The following is an 18715-nucleotide window of genomic DNA, read 5'->3' as shown; positions in this document are numbered from 1 at the left end:
ATGCTTTCACTATCTTCCTGACAACGGTGTTGGAACCGAACCCTTTCTGGCATCAATAATGGTTTAGGAGAGAAATGTCCCTCTTGAGTTGTTCATTAATTAAATGTAGAACTTGATCATCTGGTTTTACTGGGTGAACTCATTTCTGTAGCAGCATAAATCTTTCTGGCCAACTGAGCTGACAAATGTTTTAGATCCTCCGATGTCTGATTTGCTATCAGAAATGAGTGGAATCGTTCCTCATATGAATTCCATGTTTCATAATCTCCATCAAACGCGTCCATGGCACCCGTTTTTCCTGACATTTTTGGATCCCAGTTTCCTCCCGATTGTTGATAAGTATGGCACAAATGATCCCTTGAAGAAACAACTAGGAATTCTTTCCCCTTTTCCCTGACTATATTACGACTTTTTGCCCAAGTATTGTCCCATGAAGAGTCGCTAGACTTCGAAAGCCCTGTTTCCCACACCCTGTGTAGCTTCACCACGTGCACATTCCCTGCTGCGCCCAACGTGTATGCGAGTCCGGTTCAGAGAACCTTCTGATGCCCTTCCACAGTTAGTCGCCAAAATCTTCTTTCTAGCAATTTTTCTGCCTCAAACCTTCTTCGGCAGTTTTCTCTTCTGTTATATTATGTTGTTGCCGCAAAGAGAAAAGGTATGAAGCTGCCTGCGCTCTGGATTCTTGTAAAACACGAAGAGGTTTATTAAAAGATGTTCCTCATATAATTGGAAGCATGGTAGCACAATGGGTAACACTGTTGCTTCACAGCACCAAAGTCTCGGGTTCGATCCCGGCCCCCGGATCGCTGTCCGTGTGGAGTTTGCACATTCTCCCTGTGTCTGCGTGGGTCTCACCCCCACAACCCAAAGATGTGTAGGGTAGGTGGATTGGCCACGCTAAATTGCCCCTTTATTAGGAAAAAAAAGAACGGGGTGCTTCAAATTTATATTAAAAAACTATTACTTCACCCCATTGCTCTGATTCACTGAACATTTTACATGATTTTTATTGAATTTATTTTTAGCTGAAAGTTGAACCAATTACCCAGAGCGTAAGTCTACTCCACTATTTTTTGATCTACTGAAAATGTTATAGGGAAAGAGTATAATAGAGAAATTTTGTTTGATGATATGATATAAAAGCCAACAAGATGTTAATGCACATTCCAGGAAAAAATGTCTGCTATTGCAAAGGTAGAAGAACAGAAACGAAGAGAAGAGGAAGCAGAACGGCAGCTACTGTTGGCCGTGCAGAAGAAAGAACAAGAGCAGCTCATGGAAGAAGAGAGGAGAAGGGAGTTTGAGGAAAGAGTCAAAGCTGTAGAAGGTATATATCTGCAATATGTTGTGTCAAAGCAATAGCAGTGAATTATTCCACGGAGCAGGAATGCAGCCAACAAGCTGTCTAACTGGTTCCCACCCATAATTACACTGAGCACTGCCCAAAAGTAAGGAATGTCAATTGGTTGCACGTCAACTGTTTACCGAACTTGATTGAAGGATGTTTTGGAGAGGTTTACCTAGGTGGCTGACCTAGAGCTTGGAGAATGGTTGTTTTTGTATCTTTGCACGCTCTTCCCAGGGATAACTCTGTAGTAGCGGGAGGATTCATAGGTTGATTAGCAAACTGATGAGCTGTAAAGGGAATCCTGCTTGTGACAACCTTTATCAATCGATAAGATGGTTAGTTCTACATGGTAGCAGGTATTTGTGGGATCATAACCATATGTGAGGGTGGGCATCCGCACCCACCTGCTGCGACTATGCCACTGTATGTAAACTTACAATTCGGAGCTGGCATTCCACTCTATTCACTAGCACAGTCTGGAACCCTACACCTCCCTACGCAGAGATAGGAATGCTAGCCACAATGTAATGGCTCACATTGGTACTGGAGAATGGTAAAAGTAGCTGTTGGTATGGAACAAGGGTGCTTCAACTAAGTAGAAAAGTATGTTGTATATTTTCTTCTTCAATGACATGGACTAAAATGACATCAGAAAGAGAAGCAATGCATTTTTAATGAGCAGGATTCAACTGTATTAGAGTCACAGATGTTTACAGCCTGGAAACAGGCCCTTCGGCCCAGCTTAGAAATGTACAGCAACGCCAGATGGAAATTTCAGCGGTTATTTTCTGTTTAAGATTCATCTTCCAATGTCCTTATTACATTTCCCTAATCCAAGTAAATTGGTTATTTACTTTTAGTCCTTGCCTTTAAGCCTTATATATCTGCCTTTTAAGGCAGACTTGGGCATTCCTAAGCTTTTCAAATGATTTACGTTCTGCTCTTCATCCAGGTCGTGCTAAAAGGAGGAAGATGAGAGAAGAGCGAGCCTGGTTACTTTCCCAGGGAAAAGAATTGCCTCCCGAACTTATGAACTTGGAGCCATTATTCCCGATAAAGAAAGATAAGAAGACAAAAGACTTGTATGTATTTTCGTGGGCGGGCGGATAGAGAAAGTTCAGTTCAGCGTTCTATACAGTTTCCGATTCTGCCTGAAAACTACTGAGAAGGTGAAACAAAATTTACATAGAACCACAATAATGTGGAAGCAAGTTGCTTGATGGTTAATGGAATCAAGCTGGGAAACCCCATCTGGATGATATTTATGAGTTTGATAATTAAATAAGAGGAAGAATTGTAAGGTGTTTGAAATTGAATTAAAGGAATCATTATGCACATGAGCCATATGGCGGCCATGCTTTCTCATCGATGAGGATTCAGCCACAGTGATGGTTGCTTTTCTGGCCATAGACCAAAAGGAACGACATTCCCAAGTTAATGTTTGTTTTAATATTGACACTCAAAACACTGCTCTGAAGCACGAATCAAGACCACCAGAATATTGGAATTTGAAATGGTACAGGATAAATTTTACATTTGTATGCTTCTGATGTAAAACCTCACTTGGCAGGTACAGAAGGAGAAATTATGTTTAGCACACTCCATTTCAATTTATTACATTAAATTTAAAGCACATTTAAACTAACTGGTCCATGCTGGTGTTTATGCTGTACACGAGTCTCGTCCCAAATTACTACTTCTAACCCGAGCAAAATATCCTTCTTTTCCTTTCTCCCTCGTGTATTTATCTAGCTACCTCTTAAAGGCAGCTTTGCTGTTTTTCTGATCTACACCTTGTGGTAGCATATTGCACATTCTAACCACCTGTTAACTTTAATTAATACAAAATCATAGGCACAACATGCATAATTTCCCAACATGTGCTCCCAGCAGGTGAGGTTTCAAGCCAGAAGCACACAACTGGTAAGTTTCCCTGTTTGCTTAAAGCTGTGTTCAAGCTCCACAGCAAAATAATGTTACGCATTTAAAGGACAAACTATCCCTACTATATTTTCCGTGTCTAAACTGTATTCCACTTCCTATTTCTCCCCACTTTCTCCATCACGATTCACAACTGAAACTAGTACAGTGGGGATCTGTAACATGTATTGTGCTATCTGATATTTCTGTTAACTGACAGGATTCATCAGTCACAGGTGTTACCAAGTACCCTGGCGTGTTGCTCACCACCAGTACACAAACTCCAGATGAAGATCGTGGCTGTCACCAGTAGACAACTCTTGCTTATACCATAGAATCATAGAATTTACAGCGCAGAAGGAGGCCATTCAGCCCATCTGCACTGGCCCTTGGAAAGAACACCCAACCGAAGCCCACACTTCCACCCCATCCCCGTAACCCCACCCAACCTTTTTGGACACTAAGGACAATTTATCATGGCCTAACCTGCACATCTTTGGACTGTGGGAGGAAACCGGAGCAGTCGGAGCAAACCCACGCACACACGGGGAGAAATTGCAAACCCCGCACAGACGGTGACCCAAGCCGGGAATCGAACCTTGGGCCCTGCAACTGTGCTACCATGCCCAAAGTCTTTGGCCCATGACGGCCCAATAATGGCAGTCACCAGGTTTTGTAAATGTAAACACAATTACTGTATATTTAAAACAAGAACTTTCATGAAATATGCATCAAATACAACTAGTTAAATATTATCTAATTAACTTGCCCCCTCCCCCCCACCTCTCTAAATATTGTATATATATATATTTATGTATATATACACACACAAGACAGACAAACACAGAGGGAAAGAAGGGGGTTTAAAAAAAAGGAAGAAAAAGAGTCTTTGTTTCAGATGCTGGTTTCCAGCACCTTGCTCCTCTTCAACCCTTGCTTTCAGTTTGTGGTTTTATTGTAGATTCATTCAGGTCTCTGTAGTTTCAGAAATACGCACTCTCGGGCCTTTCTGGAGAGACAGAGAGAGGATTCTTGTCTTTGTTTGCAGCCTTCACTGGCCACTAGCCAATCAATTAAACCAAGTCCCACCCCATCTCTCTCTCTGGTGTTGCCAAGTCTGCAGCTCCTGAGCAGAATGTTCTCTCATGTAATCTCTGAATTCTGCTGCTTGCCTTAAAGATACATGTCCATTAATCATCCACGGTTCAAAAATAATAGCAGCAAAATAAAAAATAAAAGCAAGGGTAAATAAGGGAACAAACAGGAAGGACCCTTACAAACTGCTGCATGTTTTTAATGAATATCAATCAAAAATCTTCCTCGCTGGTGGGATGCATTCTGTATTTCAAAATTGAAGTTATCTTTGGACCAAAGAAAGTTTGATGTTGACCAAAATTCTCTGGCCGCTGGGATTCTCTGTTCCCGCCGGTAGTGCGCCGCCGCCGCCCCCCCCCCCCCCCCCCCCCGAGGGTTTCCCTCGGGGGTGGGGTGGCTTCAATGGGAAATCCCATTGACAAGTGGCGGGAGTGTGGAATCCTGCTGCAAGCCAATGGCACACCTCCGAGAAACAAGTGGCTGGGGGGTGGAAAATCCAGCTCATTATTAGAGAAAATTCACCGGTGTTATGTAAAATCAGTTTTTGTTTATGTTTTTTTCATCTTCTGTTGTAGATTTGAACTGGATGAAGATTACATTGCTATGTATAAAGGTAAGTGAGTATTTCTTTTTAAAGTTTGTTTTTGAATAACTTTCACAAATATCAGTATTATTTGCATCATATGGTGAGATCCGTTATGTTCTTCCATCAGTGCTGGATGCTGTGAAAGCCCACAAGGATTCCTGGCCCTTCCTTGAACCTGTAGATGAATCTTATGCCCCAAATTACTACGAGATAATTGAAGTAAGAGAATTGTACTTGTCGCATTCCATTCAGTCATGTATTGCTTATGTCTTAAATGTATTTTGAATGGGTCTTCTCTATTTAAAAAAAAAAACACAGGAAAAAATCAGACAGACTTTATTGAGAACAGCAAAGTACAGCTATCACTACTTAACTTGTGGGTTTACAATGATAAAGGTTGTTAGGTTTTTATAGAGTTCATTAGGCACAAGACTTCCGAATGAGGTTTCAGAAGAAAGATGAGATCATTTATATCCACTTGGTTTGAATTAATATCAACGGTAATGTTCCTTGCTTATCCTTGTTTGCTTGGTGGTAAGTAATGGGAAACTAGAATTTGTACTGGTTTCATCTGTTTGTCAATGTGCATTGAATTGTGGCATAGAAAATTTGATCTCCTTTGGATTGCTCATTTCCAAGTGCAGACTTTAAAATTGATCCTAGAGTTGCCCCGGTATTATAAATTAATGTTGTGCATTGAGAAACTACTGGTTGTTTTGTAGCACCTCGAGAGGCGTGCAAGTACTTGGCACCTTCACTAATAAGCTGAGTTAATTAATGTGAAAAAATCTGATCAGTGATAGCAGAGTGAAACCCCATTTCTAGCTAAATTCGCATAGTTTTGTGCTCATCAAGATTTGGAATATTTGTGCTAAACCCTTCCTTTTCAAGCACCTCCACATTAGCATTAAACACACCCTAGACCAGTATGGAATAGTTAGATGCAAATTAATGCGCCAATTACGCTGCTGTACAACTTCAGAAGATTATCTGCTGTAGCAGCACTGACGTTTTTTGCCATTTTCTACACTCAATGAGTACGATCGGTAGTTAATGTTGAATTAAGAACAGTTTTGTGCTATCAGTCTATGCCCATTAGGAAATGGATTACAATTGCCCAAACTCATTTCACTCGACTGAATTCTGATGGTGAAGCTGCAGTGGATTATTGATACTTGCATGTACTATAGGACTGCAACCAAGAACGATGTAACTGAAACCACCGGAGAGATCAGCCAAAAAAAGCAATAGGCCTTTTTTTCTGTCTTCATAGAATTTACAGTGCAGAAGGAGGCCATAGGGGCTGTTTAGCACACTGGGCTAAATCGCTGGCTTTGAAAGCAGACCAAGGCAGGCCAGCAGCACGGTTCAATTCCCGTAACAGCCTCCCCGAACAGGCGCCGGAATGTGGCGACTAGGGGCTTTTCACAGTAACTTCATTGAAGCCTACTTGTGACAATAAGCGATTTTCATTTCATTTTCATTTCATTCATTCAGCCCATCGGGTCTGCACCGGCTCTTGGAAAGAGCACCCCACTTAGGCCCACACCTCCACCCTATCCCCGTAACCCAGTAACCCCACAATTTAGCATGGCCAATCCACCTAACCCTGCACATCTTTGGATTGTGGGAGGAAACCGGAGCACCCGGAGGAAACCCACGCACACACGGGGAGAACATGCAGACTCCGCACAGACAGTGACACAAGCCGGGAATCGAACCTGGGACCCTGGAGCTGTGAAGCAACTGTGCTAACCACTGTGCTACCGTGCTGCCCTTTTTGAGAAACCTTGAACATGCACGTTTTCTGCATACTGTATTTTTAAACCACTTTTCTCAATCACCTCCTTTAAACCATATTTTTAACATTTTCAGACGCCTATGGATCTATCCACCATTGAAAGAAAACTTAATGAAAAACAATATAATGTGAAAGAAGAATTTGTTGCTGATATGAAGGTTATGTTTGAAGATTGTCTGGAATATAATGGTGAAGGAAATGGTGAGTTTGGAGCAATTCAGTTTTTCCCCATCTCTATCAATGTTATTTGAAAATTTGTTTTAATAAAGCAAGTGAATATCAAGAACTGAATTCACCCAGGAATTCTGCATAATATCCCAAGAGATGAGAGTGCGTACGGTGTGCACAGTAAATAAGCTAGCGCATTTCCCCTTCATCTCTTGGACCTCAGTCAATATCCCCTGTAGATTAATAGCTGGTTTGCATTGTTTCGACAAGGTGAAGAGGGATTGAATGGCACTCTTTGCCCTCTCCTTGTTTGACCACTAGGACAGGCTTTCTTGAGTTTAACAAAGGAAGTTTCCTCTTTACACCTGCTCTTAATTTCGGACATGACCCAGAATGTGACCTGATCAGGAATACCGCTGTGGGCCCCACTTATCTGCTGCAATGATTTGGCATCCAGTTCATTGAGAGTTCAAGAGGAGAGAGCTGAAGGAAATCTGACAGATGATGTTACCCTGAAGGCCCTGCCTCCTTTTGCAATAATGCCAGGCTTCTGGACCAGACTGATCATGTCCTATCTCTGCTTTTCAGAGTGGAGGCTCTTAAGTTATGTATACGGAAGTAAAGGTGCCAGGAAGAGGTTTTCTGTTTCACGTGGTATGGACATCAGTCTGGAGATGGAGGGAGCTGTTTTGTAAGGATGGCCACTCCCGAACAGGAAAGAAGCTAATAAAGGCAGAAGAAATAAAAATCATTTAAAACTAAGAAAGAAGCAGGTCAGGAAAAATAAAGGCTTTTGAGAAAGGTTGAAATTTATGAGATAAATATACAAGTTCTAAAAAATAAATTTAGAGTATCCAATTCATTTTTTCCAGTTAAGGGGCAATTTAGCATGGCCAATCCACCTAGCCTGCACATTTTGGGGTTGTTGGGACGAAACCCACGCAAACAGGGGAAGAATGTGCAAACTCCACACTGACAGTGACCCAGAGCCGGGACCGAACCTGGGACCTCAGCGCCGTGAGGCCGCAGTGCTAACCCACTGCGCCACCGTGCTGCCCATAAATATACAAGTTAAGGTGAATTTAGCGATAAAAGGGATCAAGATCATGGGGGAAGAAATCAAACAGCATTTTGAAATTAGTTACGCCCTTAGACAAAAAAAAACATGACAAAAGGTGGCATGTTAACGTAATTGGGCAGTTTTTATTAGACATTACTGATCTAAAGGAAAGGAAAAGACTGGCATTTGCACAGGTTTCTAGTTTATGGGATCTTGTTACGAAATTGGGGCAGCTTAAAGGGGGAAATTTATTAAGGGTTATATGCATATATATATATATATATATATATATTATATATACTGTAGCAATGTTTGCATCTATACTCAAAGCTGCCTATGTAAACTAACCATAGAGTAATTAGCAATATAGTTGTACACTTCTTGAAGAGGGGTGCTGTAGTGCCTTAATTTTTCACCTTCCAGCAACTCTGCCTGTATTGCAAAGTAACTTCTATGCTCCAATTAACTTGACTTCTCTGCTTCCAAAATTGCTATTAAGTTTTGACGAACTGGAGCTTTGACAAAGGATCATCCAGACTCAAACGGTTAGCTCCTTTCTCACTCCACAGATGCCGTCAGTCCTGCTGAGATTGTCCAGCATTTTCAGATTCCAGCATCCGCAGTAATTTGCTTTTATCTTGCTGTTAAGTTTTGGTATTTCATTCTAAATAATATTGTAAAACTCTCATGCTTTATACATAAATAACAACAAGAATGTGTAACTTTAGAATGGGGGCTGAATTAGATCTAGATGTGCTGTCCAGCTGTCTCCTGTCATCTAACTCTGCTTCACCCCAAGTCTTGAATGCCGATGTGCAACAACACACAAGTTATTGACTGGAAGATAATGTTTGTGCCACTTGTAAGACCATAAGACATAGGAGTGGAAGTAAGGCCATTCGGCCCATCGAGTCCACTCCACCATTCAATCATGGCTGATTTCAACTCCATTTACCCGCTCTCTCTCCATAGCCCTTAATTCCTTGAGAAATCAAGAATTTATCAACTTCTGTCTTAAAGACACTAAACGTCCCGGCCTCCACCGCCCTCTGTGGCAATGAATTCCACAGTAGAATAAGAGCATGAGAACACTGCTGATCTTTTTTATTTCATTCTTCTTGGCACTTGTTCTGCAATCTCTTTCCTTCTGATAGGTTATTTACTCTTTAGTTTAAAACAAATAACAGAATATTGAAGGACTGGGAAGGAGGCAAAGAAACAAGTTGTGAACTGACTCATTACTGATATTGTCCAAATCTTACAGGGTAAATGTGTTGGGCTAAGGGAGGAAGATAATTGTTCTTGTTTATTGGATCTCAATTTTACTTGTAAAGTTAATAGGCTTATCATTGTAAATCCAGGAGAAATCTTAACTTATGACACGTGTGTGTGAGATAAACTGAAAAGGAAAAGACTGTTTACATTGCATATTAGTTAAACTAGTGATAAACAAATATGAGTGATGCATTGTATGCACTTTGGTTTTATATTCAGTCGCTTTTTAATAAAAGGTGTCAAACCTAATCAGGGTGCATGATCATAAAATTCTCCATCTTAACAGTTTGAAGATGTGGGAGAATTGAAATCCACAATTGAATGAAATAAAAGTAAATGCTAAAAATGCCATAGTCCCAGATGACCATAGGCTGCTTTGCCCTATGAAGGGGGAGAGCTGACTGGTGGTGATTTAACCTGAGGACCACCACACCTCAGACAAGAGGCAAGGTTGAGACGGCGGGCCTTCATGGGCAAGGCACCCCAGGCCCGACCCCCTGGCATGGGCAACCTAGCACCTGGTCACCTTAGCACCTGGTCACCTTGGCATTGCCAGCCTGGCACTGACACTGCCAAGGTGCCTGGGTGGCAATGTCAAAGCACCAGGCTGGCAGTGCCATCCTGCCCAATGCCCAACTACCTGGAGGTCGCCAATGGCCTGGGAGGACCCTCCCCCCTCCCTGGTGCCGTTACGACAGGGTTGTGTCGACCAGTCCTAAACGGTGCCCTGCAAAGTGTCTCAGGCGTGGCCGTTAGGTCCCAGGCTCTAGGGGAAATCCTCCGCAGACATATCTAAATGAGTCTAATGGCTTATTTAAATATGCATATCTGAATCTTGTCAGCCTCGCATCTTGCGAGTCGCAATGAGGCTGATAAATCACTCCCCACGTCTTTTCTATATTTTAATATTGATGTCTTGAGCTAACAGGTTTACCACTAAGTTGTATCAGTCATTTCTGAGCCATAATAAACTTTCATTTTGCACAAAATTGAGAACTTTGTTGATGAGGGTGCTTTTGGGTAAGTCTCCTCACTATTACTGAATTTTCATCTTGTAATAGAATACACCAAGATGGCTGAGGCTCTGGACAGGTGTTTTAACAAATCGATGCTGAAACACTTCCCTGCAGAAGATGCTGACAGTGATGAAGAGTTTAATTTAAGGTGGGACGACAGGGAAAAGAAAGACCGGAGACGAAGCAAGTCAAGCCGCTTTGGAAAAGAAGCCACTGAAACTTTCAATAAAACTAGCGATGAATCTCTAAGAAGACAACAGAAACGGATAAATGGTGAGGTGCACAATGTTGGATCTGAAGTGAACAGTGACCAATTGCAGAATGTGCCTCCTTTAAGGAGATTGGAACTAGTAAATGGACAGACCTACCCCCTCACACCACCATACAAGGGAATGTCATGTGCTGAATCCCCACGTCAAATGTATCATCACCAAGGCCAACAAGTAAGATGTCATTCTTTTTCCTTGAATATTGCAGTTTGTTTGTGTCCATACTGTGTGTATTCGGGCTAGAATTGTGTTCCAGCCCTCGGTTGGTAAGTAAGCAATTAAGTTAGTAACTTTTTTTGCCCCTTTAGATTCCTGCCATCATTATCTAAAGTCCTTGACCCTTCGTGTTCAATGCCAGCTATTTACAGCACTTACGTTGTTTATTTATGCACGTAGGCAGTTAAGGTTGGTAGGCCACACAGCAAAGCTTGGTCATATTTACTGTCGTCTGACATCCCAGCAATCCAGAAATGCTGAGGTCAGTTATAGCAGCCCTTCGGATTTGTTTGGACAAATGTTGAGGAAACTTTCCACGTTCCTGTGTGAAAGGGAGGGTTAACCCCAGTGGGCATCTTTGTTGCTCATTATTGATTATTTTTTTAATATCGTGACCCAGGGTCACTGAATCCAGTTATTAATGCTGACATTAGACTAATTAAAACCTTCACCAACACTTTTTCTGCCTTTTCCAATCAAATGACCATTGTTTCTTCTAATAGTTATTTTGTCATTTAGCTACAGAATCAAACCGAGTCTAGCTTCTTATCTTGGCTTTTATCATTAACGTAACGTTAGACAAGGGCGGCACGGTGGCGAAGTGGTTAGCACTGCTGCCTCACCGCCGAGGACCCGGGTTTGATCCCAGCCCTGGGTCACTGGAGTTTGCACATTCTCCCAGTGTTTATGTGGGTCTCATCCCCACAATCCAAAGATGTACAGGGTAGGTGGATTGGCCACGCTAAATTGTCCCTTAATTGGGAAAAAAAAAATCATAGAATTTACAGTGCAGAAGGAGGCCATTCAGCCCATCGGGTCTGCATCGGCCCTTGGAAAGAACACCCTTCTTTGTTTTTATATAAATTTAAGAGTACCCAATTTATTTTCCAATTAAGGGGCAATATAACGTGGCCAATCCACCTACTCTGCACATCATCAGGTTGTGGGGGTGAGACCCACGCAGAAACGGGAATAATGTGCAAACTCCACACGGACATTGACCCAGGGCCGGGATCAAACCTGGGACCTCGGTGCCGTGAGGCAGCAGTGCTAACCACTGCCCCTCCTTGCCACCCATGGGCATTCTACTTAAGCCCACATCTCCACCCTATCCCCGTAACCCAGTAACCCCACCTAATTGGGTACTTTAAATTTATGTTTTAAAAACATAATGTTAGACAGAAAAAACAGAAAAAAGGCAATGGTTCCAATAATTTAATTCCTGAAAGAAATTCCTTCAACTGAAAATTAAGCATTACTGTTGGTGACATTAGCAGGTGAACATTCAACAAGCCTGTGTGACATTCTCCTGTCTTCACTGGGAGTGTTAATCTATTTATCTTGAATAGGTTAACACCTCTTCTAAAATGGCAGGGAGGAATTGCCTGCTAGGCATTTGACAATAATATAACCAGCAGTAATTTCCAAGTAATACATTTTAGAATAAACAGATAACAGGTGAGTCATGAATTTCTGTATCACTAAAACTGTCTTCCAACCTCTAAAACCCTGTGTAAAGCAGGAACAAGCCCAACAGAACAATTCCTAACGCTGTTCGAACTTGTGCTCAACTGTTGTTTGGGCAGGGGCAGCACGGTGGCGCAGTGGTTAGCATTGTTGCCTCACGGCGCTGAGGACCCGGGTTCGAATCCCGGCCCTGGGCCACTGTCCATGTGGAGTTTGCACATTCTCCCCGTGTCTGCGTGGACTTTGCTCCCACAACCCAAAAGATGTGCAGGGTAGGTGGATTGAACATGCTAAATTGCCCCTTAATTGGAAAAATTTAATTGGGTACTCTTAAAATTAAAAAAATATATAATATATATATATATATTTCAGTGTACTTTATTGGCTTTCGGATGTTTTGAAAGTTCCTCCCCCACCCCATTCAGGATGGTAGCCCACAAATTGAAATATTTTCCTCATCTAGAGACCCTGTATGTTTGGATCTCGGCCTTCGGTGGAGTCGCAGTATCGATATTGTTCCCCAAGGGAACCACGACTGGCAGACCAAGTACGGCAACAGCTACATCACCAATTTATCATGCAGGTAATTGCCAAAGAGCTTTGCTCTGTTTATGCGATATTGTATGTGATCCTCAAATAAAAAGAGGAACAAATATTTATTGTGCAGAAGAAGGTGAAGCACATCCTGTATAAGAAACTATATGATTAAAAGCTAAGTTTGGTGGGGTTTGAGCCCCTTTCTGGGTGAGCTGGTGTTACAAATAATGGCACAAAAATAAGAAACAACTTGTGGGCCGGGTTATCCCCAAGAACCAGCGGTGAAAGTTGTGGAAACTGGACCTAACCAATCCACTTGCTGTGAAATCCCAATGGTAACTCCACACAAGCTGCCGAGCTGGTTGCTCTGTGGACAAGTAGATCGTATATTTGCAATGTTTTTCCTCGGATTCATTTCTCACAACTGAAACATCCAGGACATGAAAAGCACATTTTAGTTGAGGGACAATTTCCACAGGCAAAATAGCATTCAAGATTTTGGTTACGAGACTTTGGGTGGCGACGTGGAGGTCGCATCCGCTGGAGCGCTAATTTTTTTTACCCCACTCATCCAGTTTTGGGGTGGAATTTTATATGAACGGTCTCCAGTAAAGTTGATGTTATCAGAAGATATCGAAACCCCAACAGAAGAAGAATGTGGCACGAAAAAGACCAACGCTACTCCGCCTGAGAGCTCCGGTTTGGTGCAGAGTAGTGTGGGAGGAAAGATGGCGCGGGGCAAGCTCGCCAGGTGGGGCTGCGCCCATTACGGTGGACACGCTGGCCTAGGTGATGGCAGTGGAGTTTGAGCAGCAGTTTGTCAAGCATTTTGAGCGGCATGGGAAGGAGATGATGGCCTCGCTCAAACAGTTGGTGGATGATACGTCAGTCTCAATGAAGAAGGCTCTTGGAAAGAAATCGAAGGCTGTGCAGAAGCAGGGAGAGATGTTGAAGGGGTTGGAGGAGGCATTGTCCTAGCACAATGACCGACACCTCATCTATCAGATGAAAGAGAATGTCTTGAGATGAGCCAAGCAGAATCGGGAGGTGAGGGGTGAAGGCAGTGGTATTCGTATATACCAGGATGTCATAGTGGAGTTGGCAAGACGGCGGGTGGCCTTTAATAGGGTAAAGGCAGTGCTTTTATAAGAGTAATGTGGGGTTCGGGTGGTCTAACCGGTGAAACTGAGAGCTATGTATAACTCCAGGGACTATTGCTTTTGAGACCGCGGCGGAGGTGTTCATAAGGGCTGAAGGATTGGGACTGAACTGAGTTTGGACTTTGTTTTCCTAGTTGTGGTTCGGAGGGGGTGGTTTTCCTATATTGTGGTTGGAAGGGGGTGGTTATATTGTGGTTGTGAGGGAGTGGTTATGTTGTGGTTGGGTGGGGGTGGTTTGGGGACGGTGGGATAATGTGTTTCGGGGGAACGGTGGTTTCTTTCCCCTTTTGTTTGGGATTTATCACTGCGGTGACGTAGTGGGTTAGCACTGCAGCCTCACGGCGCCAAGGTCCCAGGTTCGATCCCGGCTCCGGGTCACTGTCCATGTGGAGTTTGCACATTCTCCCCGTGTTTGCGTGAGTTTCTCCCCAAAACCCAAAGATGTGCAGGGGAGGTGGATTGGCCCACGCTAAATTGCCCCTTAATTGAAAAATGAATTGGGTACTCTTTATATAAAAAAATAAAAAAAATGTTTTTTTTTAAATGTTTGGAAGGACTGGGTGTGGGGGGTGGTTTCTGTCGGTTTTTGTACTGGGTATACAAAGAAATGTACAGCACTGGAACAGGCCCTTCGGCCCTCCAAGCCCGTGCCGACCATACTGCCCGACTAAACTACAATCTTCTACACTTCCTGGGTCCGTATCCTTCTATTCCCATCCTATTCATATATTTGTCAAGATGCCCCTTAAATGTCCCTATCATCCCTGCTTCCACTACCTCCTCCGGTAGCGAGTTCCAGGCACCCACTACCCTCTGCGTAAAAAACTTGCCTCGTACATCTACTCTAAACCTTGCCCCTCTCACCTTAAACCTATGCCCCCTAGTAATTGACCCCTCTACCCTGGGGAAAAGCCTCTGACTATCCACTCCTGTCTATGCCCCTCATAATTTTGTATACCTCTATCAGGTCGCCCCTCAACCTCCTTCGTTCCAGTGAGAACAAACCGAGTTTATTCAATCGCTCCTCATAGCTTATGCCCTCCATACCAGGCAACATTCTGGTAAATCTCTTCTGCACCCTCTCTAAAGCCTCCACATCCTTCTGGTAGTGTGGCGACCAGAATTGAACACTATACTCCAAGTGTGGCCTAACTAAGGTTCTATACAGCTGCAACATGACTTGCCAATTCTTATACTCAATGCCCCGGCCAATGAAGGCAAGCATGCCTTTTGCCTTCTTGACTACCTTCTCCACCTGTGTTGCCCCTTTCAATGACCTGTGGACCTGTACTCCTAGATCTCTTTGACTTTCAATACTCTTGAGGGTTCTACCATTCACTGTATGTGGGGGGAGTGGGCTCTGGTGGGGGTCACCTCAATCGCAAACTTAGGTTGACTGGTGAACGGGAGCGGGGTTGGGGGAAGTGCCATGGCCGGCTGTGCCTGTGTGGGCAGGTTTGATGGAGGGGGGATGAGGAGTTATGCAGAGAGGAGCGGTTTCAAGACAGTGGTTGGGGGTTTCTGGGAAAATGGAGGGGGGTAGCTGGCTGACGGTGACTAGGGATCGGGCTTGGTCCCACCTGTGGGGTAGAGCTGGAGACCATGGTCATGGCTGATAGGAAGTGGGGGGGGGGGGTTCCGAATGGCAATGTGTAATGTGCGGGGGTGTTGGCAGCGCTTATTAAGGAAATGGGGGCAGTGAGTATTCCTTTTTCCCGCCAGTGCATGATGTATTCTTGAGGATTGATTTCTTTATTATGGGGAGGTTGTTATTGTCGGGGGCGGGGAAAGCGGAATTCTCAGCGATTGTCATTTCGGATCATGCTCCGCATTTGGTGGATGTGGTCCTGGAGAGGGGGCTGGCACAGAGGCCGGCGTGGAGGTTCGATGTGGGGCTGCTCGTGGATCCGAGTTTTGTGTGAAGGTGTCGAAGGTGTGGGGTTTAATAAGTAACAGGAGGTCTCGTTGTCGGTACTTTGTGAGGTGCTGAAGGCAGCAGTAAGGGGCAAGATCATCTGGTATAAGGCGCAGGTGGATGGGGAGGCAAGAGGGGAGCAGCAGCGACTGGTAGATTAAATCTTGGAGGTTGATGGGAAGTATGTGGAGGATCCCATTCCGCAGGTTTTGGTCAGAAGAAAGGAACTGCAGACGCAGTTTGACCTTTGTCTACAGGGAAAGTGGTGCGCCAGTTGAGGCGTCGAGGGGTCTGGTGTACGAGGACGGGAGAAGGTCAGTCGCTTGCTGGAGGGACAGCTCCACTGGCAGATTGTTCAGGCCCGGGATGGGGCGAGGGGGCTGGTGGTGGTGCTGGAGGGCATTTGAGGAGTTTTATGGGCGGTTGATAGGTCGGAGAGAATACGGCAAGAGGCCCAGACATCTGTTTGACACGAGCATGAATTTCCTTGGGATCTTCCACTGTTGCCCACCACGGTTAATCCGGAATCCTGCTGGAGGCCAGCATGGAACCCATTTGCATCCTGCGAATGGGATGCTGATAGAATCCCGACAGTACAGAGGGAGGCCATTCGGCCAATGACCTTCCAAAAGAACACCCAGGCCCACGCCCCCACCTTATGCCAGTAACCCCAACTACCCACTTTGGATACTAACGGGCAATTTAGCATGGCCAATTAACCTAACCTGCACATCTTTGGACTGTGGGAGGAAACCGGAGCACCCGGAGGAAACCCAAACAGACATGGGGAGAACGTGCAGACTCCGCACAGTTATCCAAGGCTGGAATTGAATCCTGGTCCCTGGCAATGTGAGGCAGCAGTGCTAACCACGTGCCACCCTAAATGAGTGGGGAGGTTAAGGCCCAACCACCTGCGCCTGATTCTCCTGGATGCTGGCGGGGAAAGAACAGCGGTGTGAAACCTCTTCAGGGTTCAGGATGGAGCCTGTCGCCAAACCTGGACCTCGGAAGCACCACTCCAGTCGGTGAGGGAAACATCTACAGGTGAACCTAGCCGATTCGGTGTCCATCTCCCAACCTCCATGTTCAGAAGATTTGCTCTATATTCCCGCTGGCCTCTGTGGCGGAAAATGCTCCACATTCCGACCCGCGCCATGGGATTTATTCCCCATATGGGCGAAATGTGCCCTGAAAGCTGGCAGTGTTTATTTTTGTTGTGACACTCGGGGGAGCTCTTGGTAGGTTCAGTTTCAGCATCAGGATGTTTCAAGTGATATATTGCTCTCTGCTGCTGATTTATGTATTTTTTCCAGCTAGTGTCTTATAAATGTCTACTTTACAACAAAATCCGTTCTTTAAAAAATTGCAACTACTTGGGGGTGACTTTGAAAGTCGCGATCCTCATTTGGATCGATTCAATTATCAGGCTTTTAAGAAAAAAAGTTATAATCCAATGTGGGGATGGAAACTATAACCATGGGGTTATCGCCAAGTGAACTGACCAGGCTGTGTATGAACCTCCTGTGTGTTCCAAAAAATCAAAAGAAAAGTATCATTTAGCAGTGAACTAGCCTGGGAGGAAAACTGCATGTACCTACCATCTTAGTTGAAGAATGTGCATGTGCACCAGTGATGTAGTGTGGGCCGAGTGCACAAACAAACCTGTTCCTGATGTCTTCCCACGGTCAGCAGCAGTACTGCGCGTGCACCAGCGGACATCGTGGGCCACAAAAGACCATTCGGCCCAAGATGTCTTTGCTGTCTCTCTGCGGAGCACTCCATCTCGCCCCATTTTCCCGCTCGATCCCATTAGCCTGCAGGTCTATTTCCTTCAAGTACCCATTTACTTTCCCTTTGAAATCATTGGCTCAGCACCCTCGTGGGCAACAAGTTCCAGACCATAAGACGTTGGAGCAGAATTGGGCCACTCGGCCCATCGAGTCTGCTCCGCCATTCAATCATGGCTGATATTTTTCTCATCCCCATTCTCCGGCCTTCTCCCCATAAACCCCGATCCCCTTATTAATCATGAACCTATCCATCTCTGTCTTAAAGACACTCAGTGATTTGGCCTCCACAACCTTTTGCGGCAGAGAGTTCCACAGATTCACCACCCTCTGGCTGAAGAAATTCCTCATCTCTGTTTTAAAGGATCGTCCCTTTAGTCTGAGACGGTGTCCTCTGGTTCTAGTTTTTCCTACAAGTGGAAACATCCTCACCACGTCCACTCTATCCAGGCCTCGCAGTATCCAGTAAGTTTCAATAAGATTCCCCCTCATCCTTCTAAACTCCAACGAGTACAGACCCAGAATCCTCCGCCATCCTCATACGACAAGTTCTTCATTCCAGGGATCATTCTTGTGAACCTCCTCTGGACCCTTTCCAAGACCAGCACATCCTTCCTTAGATAGGGCAGCACGGTAGCATTGTGGGTAGCACAATTGCTTTACAGCTCCAGGGTCCCAGGTTTGATTCCGGCTTGGGTCACTGTCTGTGCGGAATCTGCACATCCTCCCCGTGTGTGCGTAGGTTTCCTCCGGGTGCTCCGGTTTCCTCCCACAGTCCAAAGATGTGCAGGTTAGGTGGATTGGCCGTGATAAATTGCCCTTTAGTGTCCAAAATTGCCCTTAGTATTGGGTGGGGTGCTCTTGCCAAGAGCCGGTGCAGACTCAATGGGCCGAATGGCCTCCTTCTGCACTGTAAATTCTATGATATGATACAGGGCCCGAAACTGCTCACAATACTCCAAATGGGGTCTGACCAGAGCCTTGTACAGCCTCAGAAGTACATCCCTGGTCTTGTATTCTAGCCCTCTTGACATGAATGCTAACATTGCATTTGCCTTTCTAACCTGTATGTTACTACATTAAATCACTCTT

At 44.5% G+C, this 18715-nt stretch overlaps 1 protein-coding gene across 2 annotated transcripts in view; it reads left to right on the top strand.

The window, feature by feature from the left end:
- cecr2 (CECR2 histone acetyl-lysine reader) overlaps positions 1-18715 on the top strand; it is a 195049-nt gene that overhangs the window by 154716 nt on the left and 21618 nt on the right. For both annotated transcript variants that reach the window (XM_072485357.1, XM_072485358.1), the window contains exons 9-15: positions 1174-1330; positions 2304-2433; positions 4942-4979; positions 5080-5171; positions 6828-6954; positions 10318-10715; positions 12688-12807. In XM_072485357.1, coding sequence (XP_072341458.1) covers positions 1174-1330; positions 2304-2433; positions 4942-4979; positions 5080-5171; positions 6828-6954; positions 10318-10715; positions 12688-12807 — 1062 coding nt within the window. The remainder of the gene's footprint in view (positions 1-1173; positions 1331-2303; positions 2434-4941; positions 4980-5079; positions 5172-6827; positions 6955-10317; positions 10716-12687; positions 12808-18715) is intronic.

Source organism: Scyliorhinus torazame, chromosome 19 (assembly GCF_047496885.1).
Source record: "Scyliorhinus torazame isolate Kashiwa2021f chromosome 19, sScyTor2.1, whole genome shotgun sequence".
Classification (NCBI taxonomy): domain Eukaryota; kingdom Metazoa; phylum Chordata; class Chondrichthyes; order Carcharhiniformes; family Scyliorhinidae; genus Scyliorhinus; species Scyliorhinus torazame.
Note: the sequence above shows the minus strand (reverse complement) of the source record. Positions and strands in the feature narration are given on the sequence as shown.